Below are 25,558 nucleotides of genomic sequence, written 5' to 3' on the forward strand. Positions count from 1 at the left end.
ATATTTTTAACAGACATTATCAGATAGTTATTATTTTCGTAAGGGGGGGGGGCGATAATGTGGGTTAAAATTATGAAAAATGATTGTCTAAATTAGTAACATTTCACAGAATTATGAAAAATGATAAAATGTGAGTTGATTGGTGTTTTTGTAATGAAATAATCGGCCCAGACAATATATCAAAGTTATTTTCGTAAAGAAGGAGGGGGGCGGCTATAATGTGGGTTAAAATTATTTTAAATGATTGTCGAAATTAGTAACATATCCAAGAATTTATAAAAAAAAATGATGAAATGTGAATTAATCGATTGGTGTGTTTGTAATGAAATAATAAACTCAGATAATATATCTGAGTTATTATTTTCTTAAGGATGGGGGCATTATGTTGGTTACAATTATAAAAAATGATTGTAACATATCCAAGAATTGTGAAAAATAATGAAATGAGAGTTAATTTATTTGTTTTTTTTAATGAAGAATAAAGCCAGACAATATATCAAAAGTATTATTTTCGAAAGGGTGGTGGCGATAATGTGGATTACAATTATGAAAGATGGTTGTCGAAATTAGTAAACACATCTGAGAATCATGAAAAATGAGGAAATGTGAATAAATCGATTGATGTGTTTGTAATGAAATAATCAAGACAGACAATATATCAAATTATTATTTTTGTAAGAGAGGGGATGATAATGTAGGTTAAAATTATGAAAAATGATTGTTGAAAATTAGTAACATATCCAGGAATGGTGTAAAATGATGAAATGTTAATTTATTGATTGGTGTGTTTGTAATGAAATAATCACCCCAGACAATATATCAAAGTTATTATTTTCATAAGAGGAGGGGGGGGCATAATGTGGGTTACAATAATAAAAAATGATTGTCAAAATTAGTAACATATCCAAGAATTATGAAAAATGATGAAATGTGAGTTAATTGATTAGCGCGTTTGTAATTAAATAATCGGCCCAGACAATATATCAAAGTTATTATTTTCGTACAGGGGAAGGCGACAATGTGAGTTACAATTATAAAATATGATTGTCAAAATTAGTAACATATCCAGGAATTATGAAAAATGTTAAAATGTTATTTAATTAATTGGTGTGTTTGTAATTACATGATCGGCCCAGACAACATATCAAAGTTGTTATTTTCGTAATGTGGGTTACAATTATAAAAAATGATTGTTGAAATTAATAACATATCCAAAAATCATGAAAAATGATGAAATGTGAATAAATCGATTAATGTGTTTGTAATGAAATAAACAATCTAGACAATACATCAAAGTTATTATTTTTGTAAGGGGGTGATAATGTGGGTCAAAATTATAAAAAAATGATTGTCGAAATTAGTAACATATCCAAGAATTATGAAAAATGATGAAATGCAAGTTTGTTTGTAATCAAAAAATATGGCCAGACAATATATCAAAGTCATTATTTTTGTAAGGGAGAGCGCCATAATGTGGGTTAAAATTATAAAAAATGATTGTCGAAATTAGTAACATGCCCAAGAATTATCAAAAATGATGAAATGTGAATAAATCGATTGGTATGTTTGTAATGAAATAAACAACCCAGATAATATATCTAAGTTATTATTTTCGTAAGGAGGGAGGGCAATAATGTGGGTTAAAATTATGAAAAATGATTGTCAAAATAAGTAACATATCCAAGAATTATGAAAAATGATGAAATGTGAGTTAATTGATTAGTGCGTTTGTAATGAAATGATTGGCCCAGACAATATCTCAAAGTTATTATTTTCGTAAAGGGGTGGCGCAGTAATGTGGGTTACAATTATGAAAAATGATTTTCGGAATTAGTAACATTTCCAGGAATTATGAAAAATGATGAAATGTGAGTTAATTGATTGGTGTTTTTTTAATGAAATAATAAACCCAGACAATATATCAGAGTTATTATTTTTGTAAGAGGGGAAGCATATTGTGGGTTAAAATTATAAAAAAATGATTTTTTAAATTAGTAACATATCAAAGAATTATAAAAAATGAGGAAATGTGAGTTAATTGATTGGTGTGTTTGTAATGAAATAATCAACCCAGACAATACATCAGTTATTATTTTTCGTAAGAGGGGAGGGGGTGATAATGTGGGTTAAAATTATGAAAAATAATTTTCAAAATTAGTAACATATTCAAGAATTTTGAAAAATAATGAAATCTGAGTTAATTGATTGGTGTGTTTGTAATGAAAGCCCAGACAATTTATCAGTTTCTGTAGGTGGTCAGCAATATTCTTTTGAATTTTCAAAGTTAACTTCGTGGAATGACATCACTATTGTAGTGGTGAGTAGAAAGGCACTTGATTATGTTGCTTTTTAACGTGCTGTGGAGTTCTCTATGAATTAATAAACCTTCACTTTTGGGGTGGGGCTGGAGAGTGTAATGTCCATTTTGGGGTCACTATGTAATCTCCCACAATGTCATATTCCAAAAATATGGAATCATATTCCGTAAATGACATCGTTTCTCTTACTAATGAGGTGTTGGCGGTTGTGGTAGTAAGGGGGAGGGGACTAAATTCATATTGAAAATTGTGGTAAAGGAAAAGTTGCCTAATGATCATTTGCGTCAATGCATTTATCTAATTATTTGAAAAGCCTACCGAATTATTGTCAAGAAATGATATCATTTCACTTAAAATGATGGTGTCAGTAGTAGGGAGGAAAAGAACACAGTAATGTGGAATTTTGTAGTGAAGCAAGGGTTGCCTAATCACAAAGCTTCTCAACATATTTATTTGTTTGTAAAGCCTGCTGAGTAATCTTCCGAAAATGACGTCTTTTTTCCAAAAAATTTTGATTGTCGGTAATGGGGAAAAATGAAACAGAGTAACGTAGAATTTGATAATGAAACAAGGGTTGTCTAATCACTTAACTGTGTCAATGTATTCATGCATTAATTTTAAAAGCCTGCTGAGACATCTTCCAAGAATGACATAATTTTTCTTACAATAATAGTGCCGATAGTGAGGAAGGAAAGAAACGCAGTAATGTTGAAATTTATGGTGAAGCAAGGGTTACGAACTCATTAACCAACACAATGTATTTATGTATTAATTTGGAAATCCTAATGATCCATCTTCTAAAAATGATTTCAATTTTCTTAAAATCATGGTAGCCTTGGTGGAAAGATAAATCATTTCATATATGTTGTACAATACCTGTCGAGAGTATGTTAAATTGTTTCATATATGTATATAAATTACTCGTACGAAGGTAGGTAAATATATTTTAAATGTGTTGTAAATTACCCGTCCCGAAAAGGTAAAATTATTTCATATACATTCTGTGAATTCCCTGTCCCAGGGAAGGTACAACTATTTCATACATGTGTAATAGCCGTCCTAGGGTAGGTAAATTATTCTTTTGCTCGAAATAGCAAATCATACATAGACATTAAAAATTCCTCTCTAATAACAATTATATTCAAAATCAACTTCAATTTTCTCATTGTTTTCCTGAGCAACGCCGGGTAGCACCGCTAGTTAGAAATAATATCCCACAAAGCAAAATAGATCTAAACACTAATATTCAAGCCATTGCTGCAGCAGCCACACTACACAGAACTATAAATATCTGCACTATCTACATCCCACCCCAGGATCCAATAAACGAAGCAGAGCTAAACAAAATAAATCAGTTACCCAAGCCCTTTTTAGTGTTAGGTGATTTCAATAGTCACAACGATATATGGGATCTGCATATTTGGATAAGAAAGGGAAGAATCTTGAAAAAATTGTTAATGACAATGACTTGTGTATATTAAACAATAAATCCAACACATACCTTCATCCCGCTTCAGGCACCTGCTTGATTTATCTTTGTGTGACCCTACTATCCTCATGGACTACAACTAGGAGGTTCTAGAAGATTCATGTGGTAAGCAACCATTTTCCAGTGATTTTTAACAAATCTGAAAGAAACAAAAATTCATCTCTCCCAATGGAAAATAAAAAAAAAGCAAATTGGGAGGAATATAAAAAAAAAATGCCAACAAAAACTCTCAGAGGAGGAAAACCCAAATAGATCCATAGAATACTTCTCTAAAACTTTACTAGCCATTGCACATGAATGTATACCTAAAAGTATCAGAACTAACAAACAACAAAGACCCTGGTTTAATAGCTCGTAAAGTTATTAGAGAAGCAAAAAGAACATCATGGAAAGATTATATAAATAAAATAAACTCAAAAACAAACTCCAAACAAGTGTGGAACATGGTAAGGGAAATTTCGGGCAAAAACTCACCCTCCCCTTTAAATCATCTCCTACAAAACATCAAAATAACAGAGACAAAAAATATTGCAAATCTTCTCACTGAAACCTTTCAAAACAATTCCTCCAGCAAAAATTACAGTCAATCCTTCCAAAAGATAAAACAAGATACAGAAAAAAGATAAACAAATTAAATTTCAACTCAAACAACAAAGAAGAATACAACTATCCTTTTACTAAAAATGAACTCTTAAAAGCCATAAACGAAGCACATAATACAGCTACTGGTGCGGATGAGATACATTATGAGTTTCTGAAACAACTTCCTCCCAAATCAATAACACATCTTTTAAACACGCTCAACAAAATATGGTTCAAGGGAAAACTACCCAATAGCTGGAAACATGTTATCGTGATCTCCATTCCTAAACCAGAGAAAGACAATTCAGATCCACAAAATTTCAGACCAATTGCATTGACAAATTGTCTCTGCAAAACATTTGAAAGAATGATAAATAAACGACTGAATTGGTATCTGAAAACCAACGACTCAATTGCCAACCTACAAAGTGGTTTTAGAAACAAGAAGAACAATGGACGACATAGTCTGATTGGAGACCTTTATCAAAGAAGCATTCATTAAAAAAGAACATGCAATAGCTATCTTTTTTTATTTAGAAAAGGCATATGATACAACATGGTGACAGAGTATAATTAGTAATACACACGGACGAAAAAACGCTTTGGATAATCACAGATTTCAAGGTAGTTCTACTAAAATAGCCATATTTTTTAAACCAAAGCACTTCAAGTCTTCAAATTACTACTGTTTTGTTCGGAAATGAATATACTTTCAAATGAATTAATAAATATGAATGTACATTATATATTTTAAGAGTTTTAAGCAAATAAAGTGATAAAAATGTGAACGTCATAAAATGGCGTTTTCGGTAAGGTTTTGTAATGACCCCCCCCCCCTGTTTTCTAAAGGTCCGTACCGTGATTGTATGAAGAATTTTGTCATGAAATTTGGAAACTAATCAGAAGAGGTGTTAATCTTAATACTGTCAAGTGTCCGAAATATTTTTGACCATTTCTTTTTTTGTTGTGTTAAAAATAAGACTTTAATATGACGAGTATCAACCATTTTGAAAAAAAATTCTTCGGACACCCAGTAGTAAGTAAATCAATCTTTTTACTATCTTTATCAATTAAAAGTATTATTTTATGTTGAGTAGGACCGCGGTAATTGATAATTTAAAAGGACCTACCCGAAAAAAAAATTGTTTCTATTTTTCGAATTTGGTCAAATGAAGTTAGTAAGCAGCAGCAGCAGCTCCAGCCTGTAGAATCAGCGATAGCACAGTGTTAAACAACACGCGTTCTTTAATTTTTATTCAAGAACGAATTAAGAAAAACATGAAAATATGAATATAAATGTTCTTATATGTTTTAATTAAAGCTATTTTGTTATCAGAATAACATTAGTTTAGAACTATTCGGTTTTCAGAATGTATAATAACAACAATCCCAACCAATTCGGCATTATGAATCTGTTGCAATTTCTCACATTTCTCGTCAAATTTAAAAACATGGTTAAAAAAACAAAATAAACTTTTGTAGATATATAGCTTGCATGCACTTTTATTCTTTAAATTAGTTTTGAACAGCGAATTAAAACAATGTTTTACTGCAAACAGCCACAAATGTTTTTTTTCAAAACCAAAATAAGTATCAAAATCTCGTTTATACATAGATTCGAAAAAGTTGTCAAAAAACAAATATATAACAAATAAATGTTATCAAAGGCAAGATAAGTTACTTTTCTACCTAACTGAATAATTTCCTAGTGTTTTTATTTAATGTAACATGTTTATTCAGCTCGAAAAACGTACAGTGTTTACCGATGTATTGGAAAATTAAAAATGGCGCACGGCCCGACTCTCTTTGACACGGTAAGTTTGAGAAAAGGAGTTAAAAATAAAAAAAACTATACAAAATACTGTTAAAAACTCACCGAATATATGTCAGCCCATGTCACGGTAACATATATTGAGCGAGTTTCTAGCAGTATTTTGTCTACTTTTTTATTTTTAACTCTTTTCCCCAAACTTACCGTTTCAAGAGAGTCGGGCGCCATTTTAAATTTTCCAAAACATCGGTAAACACTGTTTTCAAGCTGAATAAACATTTTACATTAAATAAAAACACTAAAAAATTATCCAGTTAGGTAGAAAAGTAACTTGCTTTTGATAACATTTATTTGTTATATATTTGTTTTTTTGACAACTTTTTCGAATCTGTGTATAGTAATACAAACCCTCAAAATCTATATCAATATTCTTGAAATTTTAAAAGCAGTTAGAAATTATTTTTGTCTGTTTGTCCTAATTCTTGTAAAGTTTCACATCCTTATTTACATAAGTTTACATATTTAATAGTAATGTGATATTCCAAATTTAATCCATAACATTTTCAAAAGCCAATAATTATGAACCGCTAACAGTAAATATGAGTGATGAACGCTCTCTTTGAAAAAAAGCTCTCTTAACTTCACCTCTAATCCAAATTATGTGTGGCAAGTCTCCTCCTAAAACACTCTTTAACCCTAACAATAACACTAAGTTCGAGTGGCAAGCCCCCCCCCCAACAAAATACCTCTGTAAGCCACATACAAGCATCTAAAACAAACAAACAAAAAATAGATCCTTCCTTAAAGAAAAATACACATAAAAATAAATTGGTTAACTGTCCTAAAATGCTAGAATGGCCTGGAAATGGTGAATTATTTTACATTAAATTTTTGTGAAACTAACCGCTCCCGTTTTCAGTATGTTCACACATAATTTTCCTTAGCCCTACAATTAATTCAAAGTCCGAATGGCAACCCTCCCCATATTCTCATTGCATAGAAACCCTCTTAAAACTACACATAATCATCTTAAAAAAAAAAAAAAAAAAAGCATTCATATTTTCCCATAGAAAAAAAAAAACAGTTAACTGCCCTAAAATGCTAGAATGAGCTGTAATAGGAAATTATTTTACGTTCAATTCTAAAATAATTTGTTTATCTTTCATTAAAGTTTTTCATGGCATTTTATACGTAATTTCCTAAAAAGGTAGAATCACATTTTGGAGGGGTGGTCAGAAGGAGTTGAGTGGGGTTAAACAGAAGGTGTTAATCTACAATAATACCAAAGAAATATTGCAATATATTCATTTTTAAATGGTCTTATGTTTAGATTTAAGTTTTTTGTACATAAAGCACATTACAATTCAACTTTGAGTTCTCCAACTTCTTTTCTGTTTATGGATACATGGCATTTTTAAGGAATTGCTGCATATTTATGCACATTTACTGCAGATTATTTGGAAACCATAAACTTTGGGAGATTTTCAGTTGCATATTCTGATTCCTTGTACAAAAATACACTTATATGGTAAATTTCATTTCTTAATCTTGTGTTTTAACAAAGATATGACATTTTTACTGAAAAAGTAGTGTAAAAAATGTGACGAAACGCATATGGTCTTAAAGAGGGAAAAATATCCAAACATGTGAGGCACAAAAATAGCCATAACTTCCTTAATTTTAATCAGATTTTAAAAATTTAAAAAGATTCTTTCTTAGCTCATCAAGCTCTTTCTATGCATACCAATATTGAAATATTTCAAGCTATTTCAATTTTTTCATGTGTATTGCTAGTATAATAAAAGACCTTTACAACCTTGGATTAAAGGGCAGACTACCCATACTGATAAAAGATTTTCTATTTGATAGGAGTTTTAAAGTAAGAATCGGACCAACCCTATCAGACACAAAAATACAGGAAGGAGTCCCACAAGGATGTATTTTATCAGTTATGCTCTTTAATATAAAAATTAATAATATTGTAAATTGTCTAAACAATGAAATAAATGACTCCTTATATGTGGACGACCTTGTAATCTGCCATAGATCAAAAAATATCCATACCTCAGAACACCAACTACAAATGTGCATAAACAAACTAACACAATGGATGACAGAAAATGGCTTTAAATTTTCAACAACCAAAACTAAATATGTCCATTTCTGTAATCATAGAAAAATGCACAATGACCCTGTTCTCAATCTAAAAGGAACAAAAATCGAAATAGCTGATCAACATAAATTTCTGGGACTTATTTTTGATAAAAAACTCTCCTTCATCCCTCACTTGAAATATTTAAAACAAAAATGTTTCAAAACTATACAACTATTAAGGGTTATAGCAAATACTGACTGGGGATCAAACTGCTCATCACTCTTAAAATTATATAGAACCCTGATAAGAACCAAACGAGATGGAAGCTTCATATATGGTTTAACCAGAAAAAGTTACCTTAAAACTCTAGATTCTATCCATCACACAAGATTAAGACTTGCTCTGGATGCATTCAAAACCTCTCCGATAGAAAGCTTATATGCTGAAGCCTATGAACCTCCACTAAAATTGAGAAGTGAAAAATTAGATTTACAATATTATCTAAAACTAAAATCAAACCCAAAAAATTCTGCCTATCAACGCACTTTCAATCCCAACTGCACACATCTATTCAAAAAAAAAAAAAAAAAAAGAAAATGCAATTAAACCCTTTGGTCTCTACAGGGAAGAAACAATAAAGCCACTTGCAGACAACACAATAGATCAAACCAGCATCCACGAAAATCTCCTAGAACTCCCACCCTGGCTGTTAAATCAACCTAAAGTCATACTAGACCTGACAGTATATCCTAAATCCAATACTCACTCCGCAAACTATAGAGAAAAGCTAAACACTTACCCAAATTGGACACACATTTACACGGATGTTTCCAAAGATCAAAACAAAGTAGAATGTGCCACAATTTCAGAAAACACTATTTAGCAGAAAAGGTTACCAAATAACTCCTCTATCTATAGTGCAGAAATTACAGCCATAAACCTGGCTCTAGATATTAGCAACAACCAAAACTCCAAGAAATTTATAATATTTGTAGACTCATTATCAGTATTAGAAGCAATAAAAAATTAAAAATTAAACAATCTCCTACTCATCAAACTGTTACAAAAGATCCATTCTATCATGCAGCACAAAACTTTCTTCTTTTATTGGATTTCCAGTCACTATGGTTTACACGGAAATGAAAAAGCTGACATGGCGGCCAAAATGCCTTAAAACTCCAAAAAAGCAACATAAAGGTCTCATATACGGACTACAAACATTCAATAAATATTTTTATTACAAAGAAATGGCAAGAAAATTGGAAACATTGCCAAAACAACAAACTCTTCCAAATTATCCCTATACTTAAAAAAAACCTTCTAGATACCAGAAAATCACGTAAAGAAGTAGTCTTATCACGTATCCGGATAGGACACACATGCATAACTCACTCCCACATACTAAAAGTGAAGAACCTCCCAAATGTATAGCATGTCACGAACCTTATACAGTGAAACATCTTTTTCTTGACTGCTATGACCTCACACAAATTCGTTAACACTACTACAAGGCTACAAACTTAAAAGAACTCTTTGAAAAAGAAAACCATAAAACGATTCTAAATTTCTTAAGACAAGCAAATCTTTACCATAAAATATAAAAACCATCAAATAACAAATTATACCAAAACATTGGCCGAATATACCCAGCGAAAATCGATTTTGGAAGTATCAAAAATTTAAATCTTGTGTACAGAACTAGCATGGGTGCCCGGCGTTGCCCGGGTATTTGGAGATGTATGTTGAGCAAAAAAAAAGAAAAAAGTGGTAAATTTTTTTTAACTTTGACCTTTATTATGACCCCTTAAAATTTATTGTTTCGGGCTCAAATTAAGTTATTAAGTTAGATCCATGTCCAATGAACCTATATCTAAAATTTCAAGTGCTTAGACCGAAAATTCTTCGAGGAGTTTGGTAGAGTTCTCAAAGGTCAAATCGTTGAACTTTGACCTGTTAATCGCCAAATTTCTGGCCGAAAACTGATCACATCGATTTTCCCAAATCCCAGTACCCTGTATATGAAATTTCGAGTCTGTAGACTTAAAATTGACAGAGTTATTGCGTAGGGAAATGTACACACACATACACACAGATACACACACAGACAGACAGACAAAAATTTATAAAAATGACAGAAATAAATGACTTTAAATGTATTTTTGTAGCTTTTAACAGATTTGGATGATTGGGCTGTGATGTCTGATGAAGATGACGATAAAGATGAGAGAGAAGATAGTGATAAAGGTGAGTGGATTTTACTTCAATTATCTTTACTCGATTTTCATTTCCAACACATGGCAAGTATAAAACGTGTAACGCAACTTGGTCTGCATAAAAAATTAATATGGATTGCATTTTTGAAACCAGTTGTCTCTTATTAACTTGCTTCATTTCTAATGTGTGGAAAAATTTGTTCCCTGAAAATGGGCACTTTGAGATTATTTGAATTGAAAGCCATGTTTCACTTTAGAAGAGTTTCCGATGGGTAGCTATCCTGTACAAGATGTGGAGATGGAGAATTTTCAGTGAGTAACTGTTCTGTACAGGTCCTGGACTTGATAATTTTGCAGGAAAAGTGCAAAAGATTCTTTCTTGTGTTGACATAAAAAAAAATTATGTGCTCGAATGCTCAAAGATTCAATATTTTTATGGCGCAATTCTGGTTTCTGATTAGTGGATAGCAAAACGTGATTTAATTTGATTTGTCAGTTTCTATTGGCAGCATCTATAAGTAGGATCGCCCAACTTTCAGTGATCATACCCATTAGATATTGCGGTTTCTTATACTTGATTTGTCTTGTGCTTTTTATTGTTATTGTTTTTATTATCGTTACTTGTTGTTATTGCCACATTACAATTACAAATATATGGGGAAATGGAGAACTACTGTCTCAGTTTTTCACATCCTGTTCCACATCAACGGAGAGCACATTGGAGCATTTTTGTACAATGTGACGAGTTTCATGGTATATGGTCTTTCGACATCCTCTTAAACAGGGAAAAATTCACCAGCATCCCATTCTTCTTCGAAGTGGTTGAAGAAAAGCTTCCTGTCATTGTAGCAGGCAAGCGGCCAACCTGCTGGACTTGGGCTGAGATTGGTCACCTCAACTCAGATTGCCCCCAGATGAAACCCCCAATGAATCCAAAATAAAGAGTAGGTCAACATCTGAGGGTTCAGCTGTCCATAAAGGAACCCCGCCCCCTCCCCTAAGAGACGGCTAAGGACAACGAACCTCAAGAAAACTCCTAAAAAGAACCTTGATTGATTGTTCCCAGCAAAAAGACTTTTGGACATCTGAGTCTAGAACAAATGTGGAAGGAGGCCATGTAAGAACATGACTCTGGCAAAGCAAAAAGCCCAAAATCACACCCAAATACAGCAGTTCTGAACCTCAACATACAGTCCCTGATGAAACTAAAACCCTGTTAACCAGCAAAAGTCATGCTTCCTCCAGTTATATCTCCCGTCCCCCAGAAACAACCAAAATTGATTCCTCTCAGCCCCATTAAAAAGACAAAACCTCACTCTTCCTCTGCTCCTTCTACTTCCGCCCCCCCCCCCCATCATAACACTCCTCCTGCATCCCACACAACATCCCTACCTGTATCACACACCCCAATGGATACTAAGAACCCAGCACAGTAGAACCCCAGGATACGGTGGCCTTAGGATATAGTTTTCTTAGGTTACGATGTGGAATACAATGTTTTTCTGGCCTCTGGTTATGGTATTTAAAGGTCTTCAAATGCATTGTGTGAGCCGTGCTACACGGATCCGGAGGAAGGACTGCATTTTGGATATTACCGTAACAAGTAGGGCTTTTTGTTTCATTCGGGTTTATGCACCTAACAGTCATATTGAGCATGTTGCTTCTTTTTTTTGACGAATTGAGCAGTTCATAAGTAGGTCTCAAATGATTATCTTAGCGGGAGACTGGAAAACAGTTCATGGATCCCAATTTAGATCGATTTGGGTTACTTTTTTTTTAAATAGAGAGTAGATAATGCGGTGGATGTGTTATCGGCAGCTCCAGTAACTCTCGCTTCTCCTTTTTTGTCTCTCAGTCCTCATTCAAATGAGTGATTTTTCTGACAAAGGGTGAAGAAAAAGCTGCTTCCAGGTCAGTAGTACTTTGTGAACAGTAGTATGAGATGTCGGAAATTTTCTGTCTCTGTATCTATCCTTGTGGCCATGTCACTAGTAAGGGTGCTGGAGGTAAACGTTTGTCTGGGCTGACGTTATCCGCCTGATAGTCAGGGACTCGAACCTTGGATTAACCAGTAAGGAGGCTGTCCTATCAGCAGGTGCAAAGTACTGGGGCTGCTGTATTGCCATTTGGTGAATGGATTCTGGACCTTGCAGTAGTCTCTGGTGGGGCCTCTCGATGCCATACTAGTGAGTAATTGTTACGGCTTTACCTTTTCATGTGCTACAAAAAAAAAAAATTTTCTATCCTTTTCTCTCTCTGTCGTTGCTCAAACCAAGTATGCTAACCTGTTCCACAAACCCCAAAACCTCAACATGAAACATCTCAAAAACAAAAACTCGAATAAACCTAAAACCCCATCTTACAACGTAGACCCCTACTACCTTGTCTCCTTCTCCAACATCAGGGGTCTACATTCCAACCTTCCAAAGGTTGAAATCCAATTATAGGAGACGAAACCGGACATATTCTTTCTAAGCGAAACTGGAATAGGGCCGACCACTTCCCTAGATGAGTTCATAATTTACGGATACTCTAACTTAACATCGAAATCTAACCCCCAAGATCGCCATGGGCATGGAATATGTGCCTACATTAAAGATGGCTTCCCGTGTGGCCGGGATATCTCCAGAGAAGACCCTAATTTACCTTATATGTGCTTCTAGGTTGCACTAGCTTACACCACTTCATTTGTATTTGCCTTCTATTGACCCCCACAACAGCGGAGTTACTATCTTTAAGAGTATATCTGAGAAAAAAGACCACATTCTGTCTGCACATCCCTCGGCTAACATTCACATTTGTGGTGACTTCAATGTCCATAACGTGGAATGGTTGACCCACTCAAATAAGACGAATGACGAGGGGAGGTTCTGTCATGACTTTGCCATTGCCTATGACCTCACTCAGATTTTTCGCGAGCCCACCCGAGAGCCAGATACTACCGGTCAGTTTGCAAGCCTTGTCGACCTTTTTCTCTCAACCTCCCCTGAGCTATGTTCATGCACTGTTCTTTCTCCTCTAGGATCCTCCGACCACTCCGTTGTATCAGTTAAGATAAAAATGAAATATAATAAGTCCCCAGACGTACTCCTCCACCGTACTGTATACTGATACGCCATGGCTGACTGGGATAGCTTCCGTACATTCATATCTGATCTACCGCTGCATTCCATGTTTAAAAAGGATGTGTCCTCTATAGTATCAGACCTAACCGAATGGTTAATTGTAGGCATAGACCGATTCATACCATCTAAAAAATTCCAACAAAAACCTAACAGCCAGCCATGGTTTTCCCCAGAATGTGCTGCTGCCATTGTGCACAGAAATCACTTTTTCCATAACTACCAACGTAATAGATGCACTGAGACTAAAGCTGCTTTCAGGAACGCCAGCAACCACTGTAAAAGAGTAATAAAAAATGCAAGAGAGCTATATGCCCAGTCTGTTAAATCCCAAAGTAGCTGAACAGCGGCTTGGTTCCTACCAGTTTTGGCAAATAACAAATAGGATCCTGAACAGAAATGTGCGTTCTATCCCAACCATTATCAATGGACCAGAGGTCATCTCGTCAGCATCAGACAAGGCCAAACTATTTGCAAAGAACTTTGCAGCTAATTCTACCCTATGCGACGAAGGCCATCAACTTCCCATATTTCCTCCTATAACACAAAACACGCTAGGTAATATACAAATATCTGTGCATGAGGTCGCCAAGCTAATCAAGAACCTTGATTCCAGAAAAGCAACTGGCCCTGACGGCATCCCAATTATAGTGTTAAAAAAGCTTCAACCTGAACTTGCTCCCATACTTACAAAACTGTTTAAGCGTTGCCTTAAGGAGAAGTGCTTTCCAACACCCTGGAAAACCTCATCAGTATGCCCTGTATTTAAGAATTCCCTCTCAGTACAGACCTATAAGTCTCCTGTGTGTCATGAGTAAGTTGCTGGAATCCATACTAAATAGAGAAATAGTCAACCACCTCAGCAGAAATAACCTCCTTAGTGACACGCAATATGGTTTCCGTTCTGCAAGATCTACGGCAGATGTGCTAACGGTTATATCTCATAGGATTAGCGAACCTCTCGACAAAGGCTACCTTTTTAGGGCAATTGCACTTGACATATCAAAGGCCTTCGACAAGTTATGGCATAAGGGCCTACTTCACAAGATTTCCAGCTACGGTATAACTGGAAATGTTTTCTCAATCATTAAATCATTTCTCTTTAATAGGCTCATAAGAATAGTGGTTGATGGACAAAAATCAGAGGCCTGCAGTATTAATGCTGGAGTCCCTCAGGGGTCCATCCTGGGCCCAACTCTCTTCCTGATCTACATTAATGATCTCCCTAAACACATACTTAAATCATTCGTTGACATCTATGCTGATGACACGACCATCTACGGCAACACATCAAAGGCTGTAAATGACAAAGTTCTCTCTGATTCTCTCTCTGATCTCGAGCGTGTAGTTCAGTGGGGGAAGACGTGGCTGGTTACCTTTAATGCATCTAAAACCAAGCTCCTATCTTTACACCATCAACGCTCTGATCCCCATCTGGCATCAATTGTAATGGATGGCTCTCGCCTAGGAGAAGCTCCGTGTTTTGACAAACTTACTCCTGATCTGAAATGGAACACGTACATCAAGTCTGTTGCCAAGGTCGCTGGAAAGATGGTGGGTTCCTTCTACCGCTCCAGAAGATATCTCATTACTGATGCAATTCTCTATCTATATAAAAGCCAAGTACGTCCAAGGATGGAATACTGTTGCCATATCTGGGCAGGAGCTGCTAAAAACAGCCTATCCTGCCTTGACAGAGTACAAAATAGACTTCGTGGCTTAGTGGGGGATGCCCTTTTCTCTTCCCTGCAACCTCTCTTCCACAGAAGAGACGTTGCGAGCCTGTCTTTGTTTTACCGTTATTTCCATGGCAAGTGCTCGTCTGAGCTCCAATCTCTGGTCCCCCCTCACCAATCTTTTACGAAAAACACCTGTCTAGCTGAAGCCACTGTGAAAAATTTCCCCCACTCTCTATCTGTGCCTTAATCAAAACGTAGATTCCATGAATACAGCTTCTTTCTTAGAACAGCATGCCAGTGGAACTCTGTTCTGTCTGCCTGTTTCCCACCTGACTACAACTTGGATGTCTTCAAATCCAACGTAAACAAATACCTGATGAACCGCCCCCTTAAGTAGACACTTTATGAAATCTCAACACTAACGTACAACGTACTGTACATGCAATAACCCTTATCCCTGAGTGGCTTCCGGGCCTTGATAAGTGGTGACCTCCTTGTAAAAAAAAAAAAAAATGTTATTGACAAATTCTGAAATGAAAAGTCCCATGACTTGATGTGGACTTGGACAATAGATACGGCTCCGGTGCGGTACAACTTTTGAGTTATATCGACAGGTTCTTAGTTAGGTGAGTCGACCTTGGAGTATAAAATTGTCCAAGTTTTCACAAAATAGTTTACTCAGATCATCGACTTGTTCGTGTTTGGGTAAACTTATATAAACCTAAACCTAGATTGTTACTGAAAGGCTGGTTACTGAAAGCTCAACATGTTGTTGTTCAACGTGAAGGGCTACTACTAACCTTACAGCAGGAATTGACATTGGGAATAAGTGGTGGATCAAAATTTGGGTTAGATAATTATCAATCCTTAATGATGCTTAACACAGAGTTAAAGATTGTAACCAGGATTCTCACTAATCGTTTACAGCTTGTCCTGGCTAGTTTAATTAGCCCTGAGCAAACTTGTGCCGTAAAGGGCAGGACAATCCAGAATAATTTGCACTCAATACACGTGATGATAGAAAAAGTAGACACTGAGGCCGCACTGATCAATTTAAATTAGTCCAAAGCCTTCGATAGGGTGAGCCATCGTTACTTGGAGGCTGTTTTGTCGGCAGCCCGTTTTGGCCCGCATTTTCACTCGTGGGTTCACTTTTTTTATACAAACCCCGCAGTGATGGTAGAAGTGAACTGGAAGAGATCAAGGCCCTTTAGCTTATCCCGATCTATTCGCCAAGGTTTTCCTTTATCACCAATGTTCTATGTGCTTGCATTGGAACCTTTTCTTCACAGGCTAAAGGTGAATCCAGTTCTACACAGACACTTCTTCCTTGGTAAAATACTCTGACTATGCCAACAATGTAACAGTGCTTGTAACAAGCAATGCTGCATGGAAGTCAAATTGTATGAAACGGTAACGGGGGCCAAAATTAACTACAACAAGTCTTCGGGTTTGCAAATTGGTGCCTGGAGGGGAGTCTATCTTCAGAGGTCCTTTAAGCTGGAGCGACAGGCCTTGCAAGATAGTTGGTGTTTGGTTCAGTTCTGATCTTTAACTGAAGACAAAATTGGTTGGAGGTTTTGAAAACAGTTCGGTCTGCAGCTAGTTTGTGAATTAGCAGAAACCTTTCATTAAAGGGGAGAGCAGAGGTGTGCATATCGCACATCTATCCAATCTCTATATACCGTCTTTCCGTTCTTCTTCCGTTATATACACTGCTATATTTGCGGCAGGCTCTTTTCCAGTTCTTGTGGCTTGGAAAGGTCTCTATGGTCTGTCATGATATGTTATCTCCATCCTTCTGAGGGCAGTCTGATCGAGTAAAGCTGCCCCTTCGTTAAAATGAGCCCCTCATTTATATCATCCCTAACAGATCTCCTGGTGCTACCAGATCAGGCTGCCTATTGGCTTTCTGAGATGAAATACACCTATATTGATTTCTGTTTTTGTTTTCTATTCTCTTTTGTAAAACTTAATTATTTTCTACAAAAACAAAAACAACAGCCCCTCCCCCCTCCTTTCTTTTTCCTTCCCTACTTCCCAGTCCTGGATATGACCTTAAGCTATATCCGATGGTAAGGCCCCAGTTTGGGGAGCGTGGAGCCACCCTTTAATTGCCATTGCTCCCAGGTCCACTCTGACCCGGAGTGGTAGTACCTGTTAAGGTCCCAACTATGGGTTAGATAGAAACCAAAAAAAAATACATTCTATTAAAAAATTATTCTTCAAAATCTGATCAAATTCCACTTGACCCTGTCGGCAGGGCATCAGAATATGCCGACTACCCCCCCCCCCTGCAGAGAATAGAAGTCCCTTAATGGGGCTACCTGTTGGCCGTAGGTAGCGACCTGTAATACCTTTAGGACGGGATCCTGGTGGTTGAGAGACTTGGAGGTCAGGTTTTAGTACCCCCACTTCCCAACACACCATTGGGCTAGACGGGCGGTTGGAAGGGCCCGATCAGATCAATCGGCTAGTCACATCAAGCCCCACTATATATTTCCCACCCCATAAACCTATCATTAACACAATATGCCTATCCCTTCCCCACAAATAACATCTACTTCCTAATATATGGTGGAAAGCGGTGGCTGAGGGTCAATCGACGAAGTGAAATATCTATGAAATGGCTGCAAACCCTTTAAATTACTTTGTATCCCAGAGTAACATCAAAGGAAAACAGGTGCTCATGAATGATATCACGTAAATCGAGTATATCACCTTTGTATCCTTGTTGAGCCTGGGCGAATGGGTTTTCCCCCAGGCACTTCCCATATAGGGCTCCAAGGTGAGTGGGGAGCAAAGATGATTAAAAAAACCAATCTTATTTGATTATGGCTTTTATTACCCCCAAAACCCCTTTTCAGATGTTTCCAACATTTCAAGTTGAGAGGACGAACAGAAATGCTCAAAGAAAACACAATATTTTTAGTAATGGAAACACTTGAAAAAAATGAAATAAAATTTCACCTTTTACAATGGAAAATTTTTTTTCTCAAAAAATAAAACCCAAAATGATAAAAATACTGCAAAATAACACCATACTTATCGAATTGAAACAAAAAACACAAACTAAAGAAATTCTCAAATGGCAAACCTTTAACAATATCAAAATTAAAACTTATCCCCACCCATACCTAAACTCCTCAAAAGAAGTCATTAGATGCAGTAAAATATCAAATTGCTCGACTGAGGAAATTTTATCTAATCTATCATCCCAAAGTGTTACAGAAGTAAAAAGAATAAGAATAAAACAAAATGGAGAAACTATATTGACAAATACATATATACTCTCCTTTGACTCCACAAATCCCCCAAGTGAGATTAAAATTGCATACCTAAAAGTAAACGTTGAAAAATACATCCCAAAACTCAAAGCATAGTGACTGCAAAAAAGACCCCAAATGCTCAAACTGTAGTGAAAACCATTCAGCTGACTTGAAAGGATGCAAAACATGGCTAAAAGAAAAAGAAATAACAACAATAAAGTACACAAAAAATATAACCTTCCCGGAAGCCAGGAAAATTATGAATGCAAGATACTCAGAAGTAACCAAGAATGCTAAAATAAACACAAATCAAAGTTGTCAAAACTATACAAAAAATCCTCCAGAAATAAAAGCTGAAGCACTATCTTGAGTGATAAAAGAGATGAAAGACCTAATGAAAGAAATTAAAACACTAATCCTGAACTCTGGAAATAATCAGTCTACAAAAGAGAGTACAACAAAAAAAAAAACAGAACGAACAAACTAAAAAACTCAAATTAAATCAAATAAAGAAAAAGAAAAAACTCACCAAGTGAAAACAGCCCTTATAAACAAGACCATCATCACCCAATAAAACAAAAACTAAAGAAAAAACAAACAAACCAAAATCTAGATCCCAATCAACCTCAAGAGGAGGAAACAAAATAAGAACACTGGAGGAGATGGAAGTTGAAGACAAAACATCCCCAGACAAATAAAATGACAGAACACAATAAAAAAAAAACTCAAACTATCATTCAATGGAACTGCCGAGGACTTAAGGCAAGCATAAACAGATTACTATTGTTAATATCTAAACTACGACCAGCTATCATCTGCATCCAGGACACATTCCTAAAGATACACGATAACATCACTATAAAAAACTACACCCAATACAACTTTATGCACAATACTGGACAGAGGGCCTCCGGAGGTGTATCGATTCTAGTTAGAAACGACATCCCTCAGAGCGAAATAACTCTAGACACCACATTACAAGTAATTGCTGTGAACACCACTTTACATAAAACCATCAGCATTTGCTCCATGTATATCCCACCACATGACCCCATAAATGAAGCCGAAGTCAACAAAATCATAGACCAACTTCCTAAACCATACATCCTACTAGGAGACTTCAACACCTACAACATCATATGGGAAGCAATAAAACAGACGCAAAAGGTAAAAAACTAGAAAATATCAACAACAATAACAATCTGTCCCTCAAGAACCAAAACTCTAATACATACCTCCACCCTGCCTCAGGTACATACTCAGCCATTGATTTGTCGTTATGCGACCCAGTCACATTAATGGACTACAGCTGGCAAGTGTATGATGACTCATGTGGTAGCGATCACTTTCCGATCATACTTGAAAACTCAATCCTGTTTGAAGATAACCTCACCAGATGGAAGCTAAACAAAGCAAATTGGGAGGAATATAAAACCCAATGCAATGCAAAACTAATAGACAAAGAACTCTATGGAACATTTCACTAATACGTTGGTGTCAATAGCTGGGGAATGTATACCCAAAGGCTTCAAATCCAAAAAATATAAAAGACCTTGGTTTAATGAAGATTGCCAAAAGATTATGTAAAGCTGCACTGCGAAAATTTAAGTCGTCCCACTAGCCACAATCTAGACCAATTCAAACAAAACCGAGCAAAGGCCCGTAGAACAATTAAGGAGGCCAAAAGAATGTCATGGAGAGTTTATATCAGTAAACTGAACTCTAACATCAAAACAAAAAAAATCTGGAATATAGTTAGAAAGATAGCTGGTAAAAATCAACCAACAGTGCTAAAACACCTGTCAAAAGATAATACAAAAATAACCAGCAAAAAAGATATAGCAAATGTACTCGCAAAAACCTTCTCAAAAAACTCCTCTTGCAAAAATTATAAACCACAATTCAAAAAAATCAAACTAGATGTTGAAAGGAGCAAACTAAACTTCAACTCAGACAATGTAGAAGACTACAACAAACCTTTCAACCTATCTGAATTAAGCGATGCCATAAACAGTTCACACAACACTGTACAGCGCCAGATGAGATACACTACGAGTTCTTGAAACAACTACCTCAAAAATTCTTAATCTACCTCCAAAACATCGTCAACGACATTTGAATCAGGGGTGAACTCCCTGACATATGGAAACAAGCAACAATGATCCCCATCCCAAAATCTGATAAAGTTAAGTCTGATCCCAAAAGCTACCAACCCATAGCATTAACAAGTTGCATATGTAAAACATTCGAAAGAATAGTGAACAAAAGACTAACTTGGTACCTTGAATTAAATGGTCTAATTACAAACCTCCAAAGTGTGTTCCGAAATAAAAGCAGCATCATTGATAAACTGGTACGCTTAGAAACCTTTATCAGAGTGGGATTCATAAAAAAGGAACATACAACGACCATTTTCTTTGATTTAGAAAAGGCCTACGATACAACGTGGAGATACGGTATCATGAAAGACCTACACAATCTTGGACTAAAGGGAAGACTACCTAAATTAATAAAAGATTTTCTGTCTGACAGAAACTTTAAGGTCCATGTAGGACGCACCCTTTCTGACCTCGAAAACCAGGAGGAAGGGGTCCCACAAGAAAGCATACTATCAGTCACTTTATTTAATATAAAGATTAACAATATTACCAAATGCCCAAGTCCTAGAACCAACTGCTCCCTATATGACGATGATTTCTTGATCTGTTATAGATCAAAAAATGTCCAAACAATAGAGCGACAGTTGCAGCTGAACCTAAACAAAATAAACCGGTGGGCCACAGAAAATGGGCTTAAATTTTCCGAGTCAACAACAAAGTGCATGCACTTCTGTAATATTAAAAAAATGCACAACGATCCAACCCTCAAACTCGATGGCAAAAAAATTGATATTACTGATCAATATAAATACCTAGGGATCATTTTTGACAAAAAATTTAATTTTATTCCCCATCTGAGATATTAAAGCAGAAATGCCACAAAGCGCTACAATTATTAAGAGTTGTCGCCAACACAAACTGGGGAGCAGACCAACAAACTCTAATTTATTTGAAACTGGATTACGGCTGTTTCATTTATGGATCAGCAAGGTCTTCCTACATAAATATCCTTGACCCCATTCACCATGAAGGACTAAGACTAATCTTGGGAGCATATAGAACATCCCCCAAAGAAAGTGTGTTCGTTACAACTCTACTTTCAACCGAGTCGTTGTTTGTTTCGTTCACCACACTCTTTTCTTCTACCTCTTCTTTTACACATGTCCATTCGCTTTAGTGAGTAAAAATCGTCTGTCCTCCCGCTTTCCTTTCCTTGTTATTTATGGAACCAGGGTACAAGATTCCCCGAGATTCCACAAGACTTTTTTCCACATAAAAGCCTGCGGGCGCCATCTTGATTCTCAATTTGTGCTCTACAGGCACAAACTCGCAGCCGCTTTAACGGTAAGCCACTTCTTTCTCCACACTCCCCCCTGATCTCATGATCACAGAGACGGCAGGGAGGTGGCGATCACTGCCGTCGGGTGCTTCTGCGAAGGAGAACAGTGCTGCTCTCGTCTTCGCGTGTGCTCTCATCCACCGCCTGATTGTCGGGGAAGGCTTCATCTCCGTGGAGGCTACTGATATCAGAGTCACTGCTTGATAGGGATTGTGCAAACCAAAGCGATGGCCCACTCGTCTCAGAGTCAGAGTCACTCTCATCGTCCACTGGAGTGGTACATGTGTCGCCGGCCGTAGGTCCCTAACGTGACGGGGTACGCCATCAACCTGGACACACTGCTGACTCACCACATCGGTCACTGTGCCCCGTTTATACTTGTCAGTACATCGGTTTCCTGGCGGCTTCACCCAGACAGCATCCCCTTTGGCATATCGATTCCGTTCTATCTCAGTGGCCACAGTTGTATCGGGGTGGATTCCTTTTTCTCGGACACGGTACTAATAGATTGCGTTTACAGGCGCCGTTCCTGGAGAGACGCCATCCTTCGCCATGAGATTATACCAGTACATAGCTTCTGCAATGGTGCACTGCTTCCTGGCTGCAATTGTTTTGATGCTGCGATGGCTTCTCTCAGCTATACCATTGCCAGAAGGCACATAAGCGCATCTAAGCCGCCGCCACACACCCCATTCTTGTAAGAACTGCCTCATTTGATGGCTGCAAAAGGCTGGGTCATTGTCCGTTAGCACTTCATCGGGCGCACCTCTTTCACAGAACATAGATGACAGCTGGCAAATAATGTTGCAAGTGTCCTGGCGCCCGAGGAGTCTCCAGACTGCGAAACGTGTAGGCCCACAATCGATGAGGGTAAGGAAGTGGTTGCCACCGTAGTGTGTGATGTCCATGCCCACTCTCTGCCACTTACCACTCACTCCCAACTCCCCTTTCTTCCATCGTGCTGGAGCTGGGTCGATGGATTGGCAGGCCTCGCAACTTTCCACCACTCTCCGGATATCTTTTTTTTCTACTCCTGGATCAATCATCTTGACAAAGTACAGTGTCCACTTGATGCCAGGATGTCCACACTGTCGATGAATGTCCACGATGCGCGCTGCATCCACATTACACACAACTGCTGCACATGTATTTTGCAGATTATCAGAATCTCTCCGAGCACCAGCCAGAAGCCATCGTTGAGGGACTCTTGTCAGAGCATCTGCTCTGTTGAGCGCAGACCTGATCAACACTACGTCCATGGTCAGGTCGTACTCTGTGATGGTGTCAACCAAGGTGGCAAGCCGTCTTCGAATTACTCACTCGATGCTCGTGTCGTCAGCCGTGCTCTTCAACTTAATGCATCGGTTATCCACCGATGAGTGCATGCCGAGTCAGTCATGATATGTAGAACCTTGGCTTGCCATTGAAGCGCCAAGTTAACGCCCTTCAATGTGGCATCAAGTTCGGCCAGGTTTATGTGCCTCGAATCATTCTCTTGCCGAAGCCAACAGGCATCTTCAATAATGGAATCATTAACTGCAAGGGCAACTCCAAGGGCCAGTGAACTAGCATCCACCCAGACCGTAAACTCATTCCCGCTGACGCACCACTTTCCCTGAACAGGGTCATCACTGGTCACCCTGGACACAGTCTTTGTCAGCATGCTCCTTAGAGTGACATCGTGTACTGCATCGTCCCATCCCGACGACACGGCTGTTGCACGTCTTTTTATGGCCGCCACGACCACCCTGAGCCAACCGCACACAGGGAAATGGCCTACCATCTTTCCACAAAGCGAAAACACTGTTCGTCGAGTGATGTTTGATGGGACCTTGGGGACGTAACTTCCTCTTCTCCAGCAAAGTCCCTCCTTGCTATTGCGCACGTGCAAGCCGAGAACTTTTGCTCCATCGCACACGCACAAATGCTCTGGTTCCTTACATGTCAGTCCAAAGCTCTCAAAGTGCATTCTGACCGATTGCGCTGACATGAGGCTCTTATTGACGAATATATCATCGATGTATGAGGATGTTGTCTGTTGCACTGCCTCATCTTGCTGCCGGATAGCATGCATGATTGCTGTCATAATGCCTGGTGCCACATTTAGACCGAACCCTAGACTGGTTAGACAATATCGGGTTCCTCCAATTTCCACAGTCTGAAATGGCCACAATTTCCTCTCAATGCGTATTTGCAGATAGGCCCTGCGTAGGTCCAGAGTTGCCACTTTCAATCCCTGCTGTCGCCACTCCCTTAATTTGAGTGCTCACACATCAGCCCTTGCCGTATATGGGTCGATATGCTCATTGAGCTCACGGTAGTCTAGGACGGGGCGGACCTTTTGTTTGGTCTCTTGTACGACAGCCATCAAGGAAATCAGCCCTTGCGGGGGGCCAAGCTCATCCTCTGGGTATGGAAGAAGCCAGCCATTGTCGATCCACGTCTGCAGTTCTTCTTCATACTGTTCCTTTAGCCACATGCGTGGGGGATATTCCGATAACCTGTTCCGCAAGGATATTGGTGGCTGATCGTTTGACCACTTCCAAGACGCCGTCCATGCATTGGAGTTTCTATCATACTCTGCATGAAAGTCAGGCTCGACGAGAGTTATGGCAGCACAAACGTGTTCCTCACATCGGGAAAACTGTACCTTGCCAGTTCTGTCCACAGTAATTCCACCCAGTTGTGTAATCAAGTCCATACCCAGGAGTAGGTCGTACCCGAGAAGCTCTCCCTTCAAAGCCAGGGCTCGCACGGCTACTACAGGCCCGTCGTTGATGCTTGCGCGGATAATGCTCACCCCACAAGAGGCTAGTGAACCTCCACCTACAGTTAGTACCGGAATTCTCTCTGCTTTCCAAGTGGCACAGCATATTTTGCTCATGAGAGTCTGGGTGCACCCAGTGTCCACAAGCGCGAGGCGCTCGCTTCCATTAATGTGTATGCTTACAGTGGGTAGCGCCCTGCTCAATGACGATCTTCCCCTTGCCCGTTTCCCGGACAGGTGCGGGCCAGGTGTCCGTGTTTTTTGCACTTGTAGCACTGCGGCCCGTCAAGTTTCCGAGTTGGTTGACGTGACGAAAGACAATCACGGGCCAAATGGTTGAGTCCTCCACACTTATAGCAGGTTGCAGCTGCGCCCAGGTCCTGCAATCCAACCTGTGATGCTTGTACAGCTGCTGCTTGGTCTATAGTGTTAGGGCTTTTCTTTAGTATTGCTCGTGCCCGCGCTAATACTTCCGATATGTCCATCCCGTCCACCTGGGATGAGGCACGGAGCAGATCTTCCACACTCTTAGGTAATCCTGCAACAAAGGCGCACACCAAGCCTTTGTCTGACATCCCTCCAAAAAGGACCGATAGCTTTTTTAGTTCAGCCAGATACACATCCATCGTTTCCCCGGGATGTAATTTTCGGGCCATGAATTCCTTCCATGCAGTAACTGGATCTAACGCAAATGCTGTAAAAAGGGCGCGCTTGATGCAGGCGAAATCTGTTTTCTTCTCATCAGCCAACTGCTGGTATACTGCATATGCTCCCCCAGTGAGGTGCATTGGGACCATGCATTCCATACGCTTCAC

General features: G+C 38.1%; 1 protein-coding gene across 1 annotated transcript in view; it reads left to right on the forward strand.

Moving 5' to 3' along the window:
- Nucleotides 1-25,558, forward strand: part of LOC145245990 (general transcription factor IIF subunit 1-like) — an 80,088-nt gene that overhangs the window by 35,469 nt on the left and 19,061 nt on the right. Inside the window, exon 7 of the mRNA XM_080107789.1 lies at nucleotides 10,421-10,499. Within this exon, the coding sequence (XP_079963915.1) occupies nucleotides 10,421-10,499 (79 nt within the window). The remainder of the gene's footprint in view (nucleotides 1-10,420; nucleotides 10,500-25,558) is intronic.

This window comes from Euprymna scolopes, chromosome 23, assembly GCF_053919585.1.
Source record: "Euprymna scolopes isolate OS-2025 chromosome 23, ASM5391958v1, whole genome shotgun sequence".
NCBI classification, from domain to species: Eukaryota; Metazoa; Mollusca; class Cephalopoda; order Sepiida; family Sepiolidae; genus Euprymna; species Euprymna scolopes.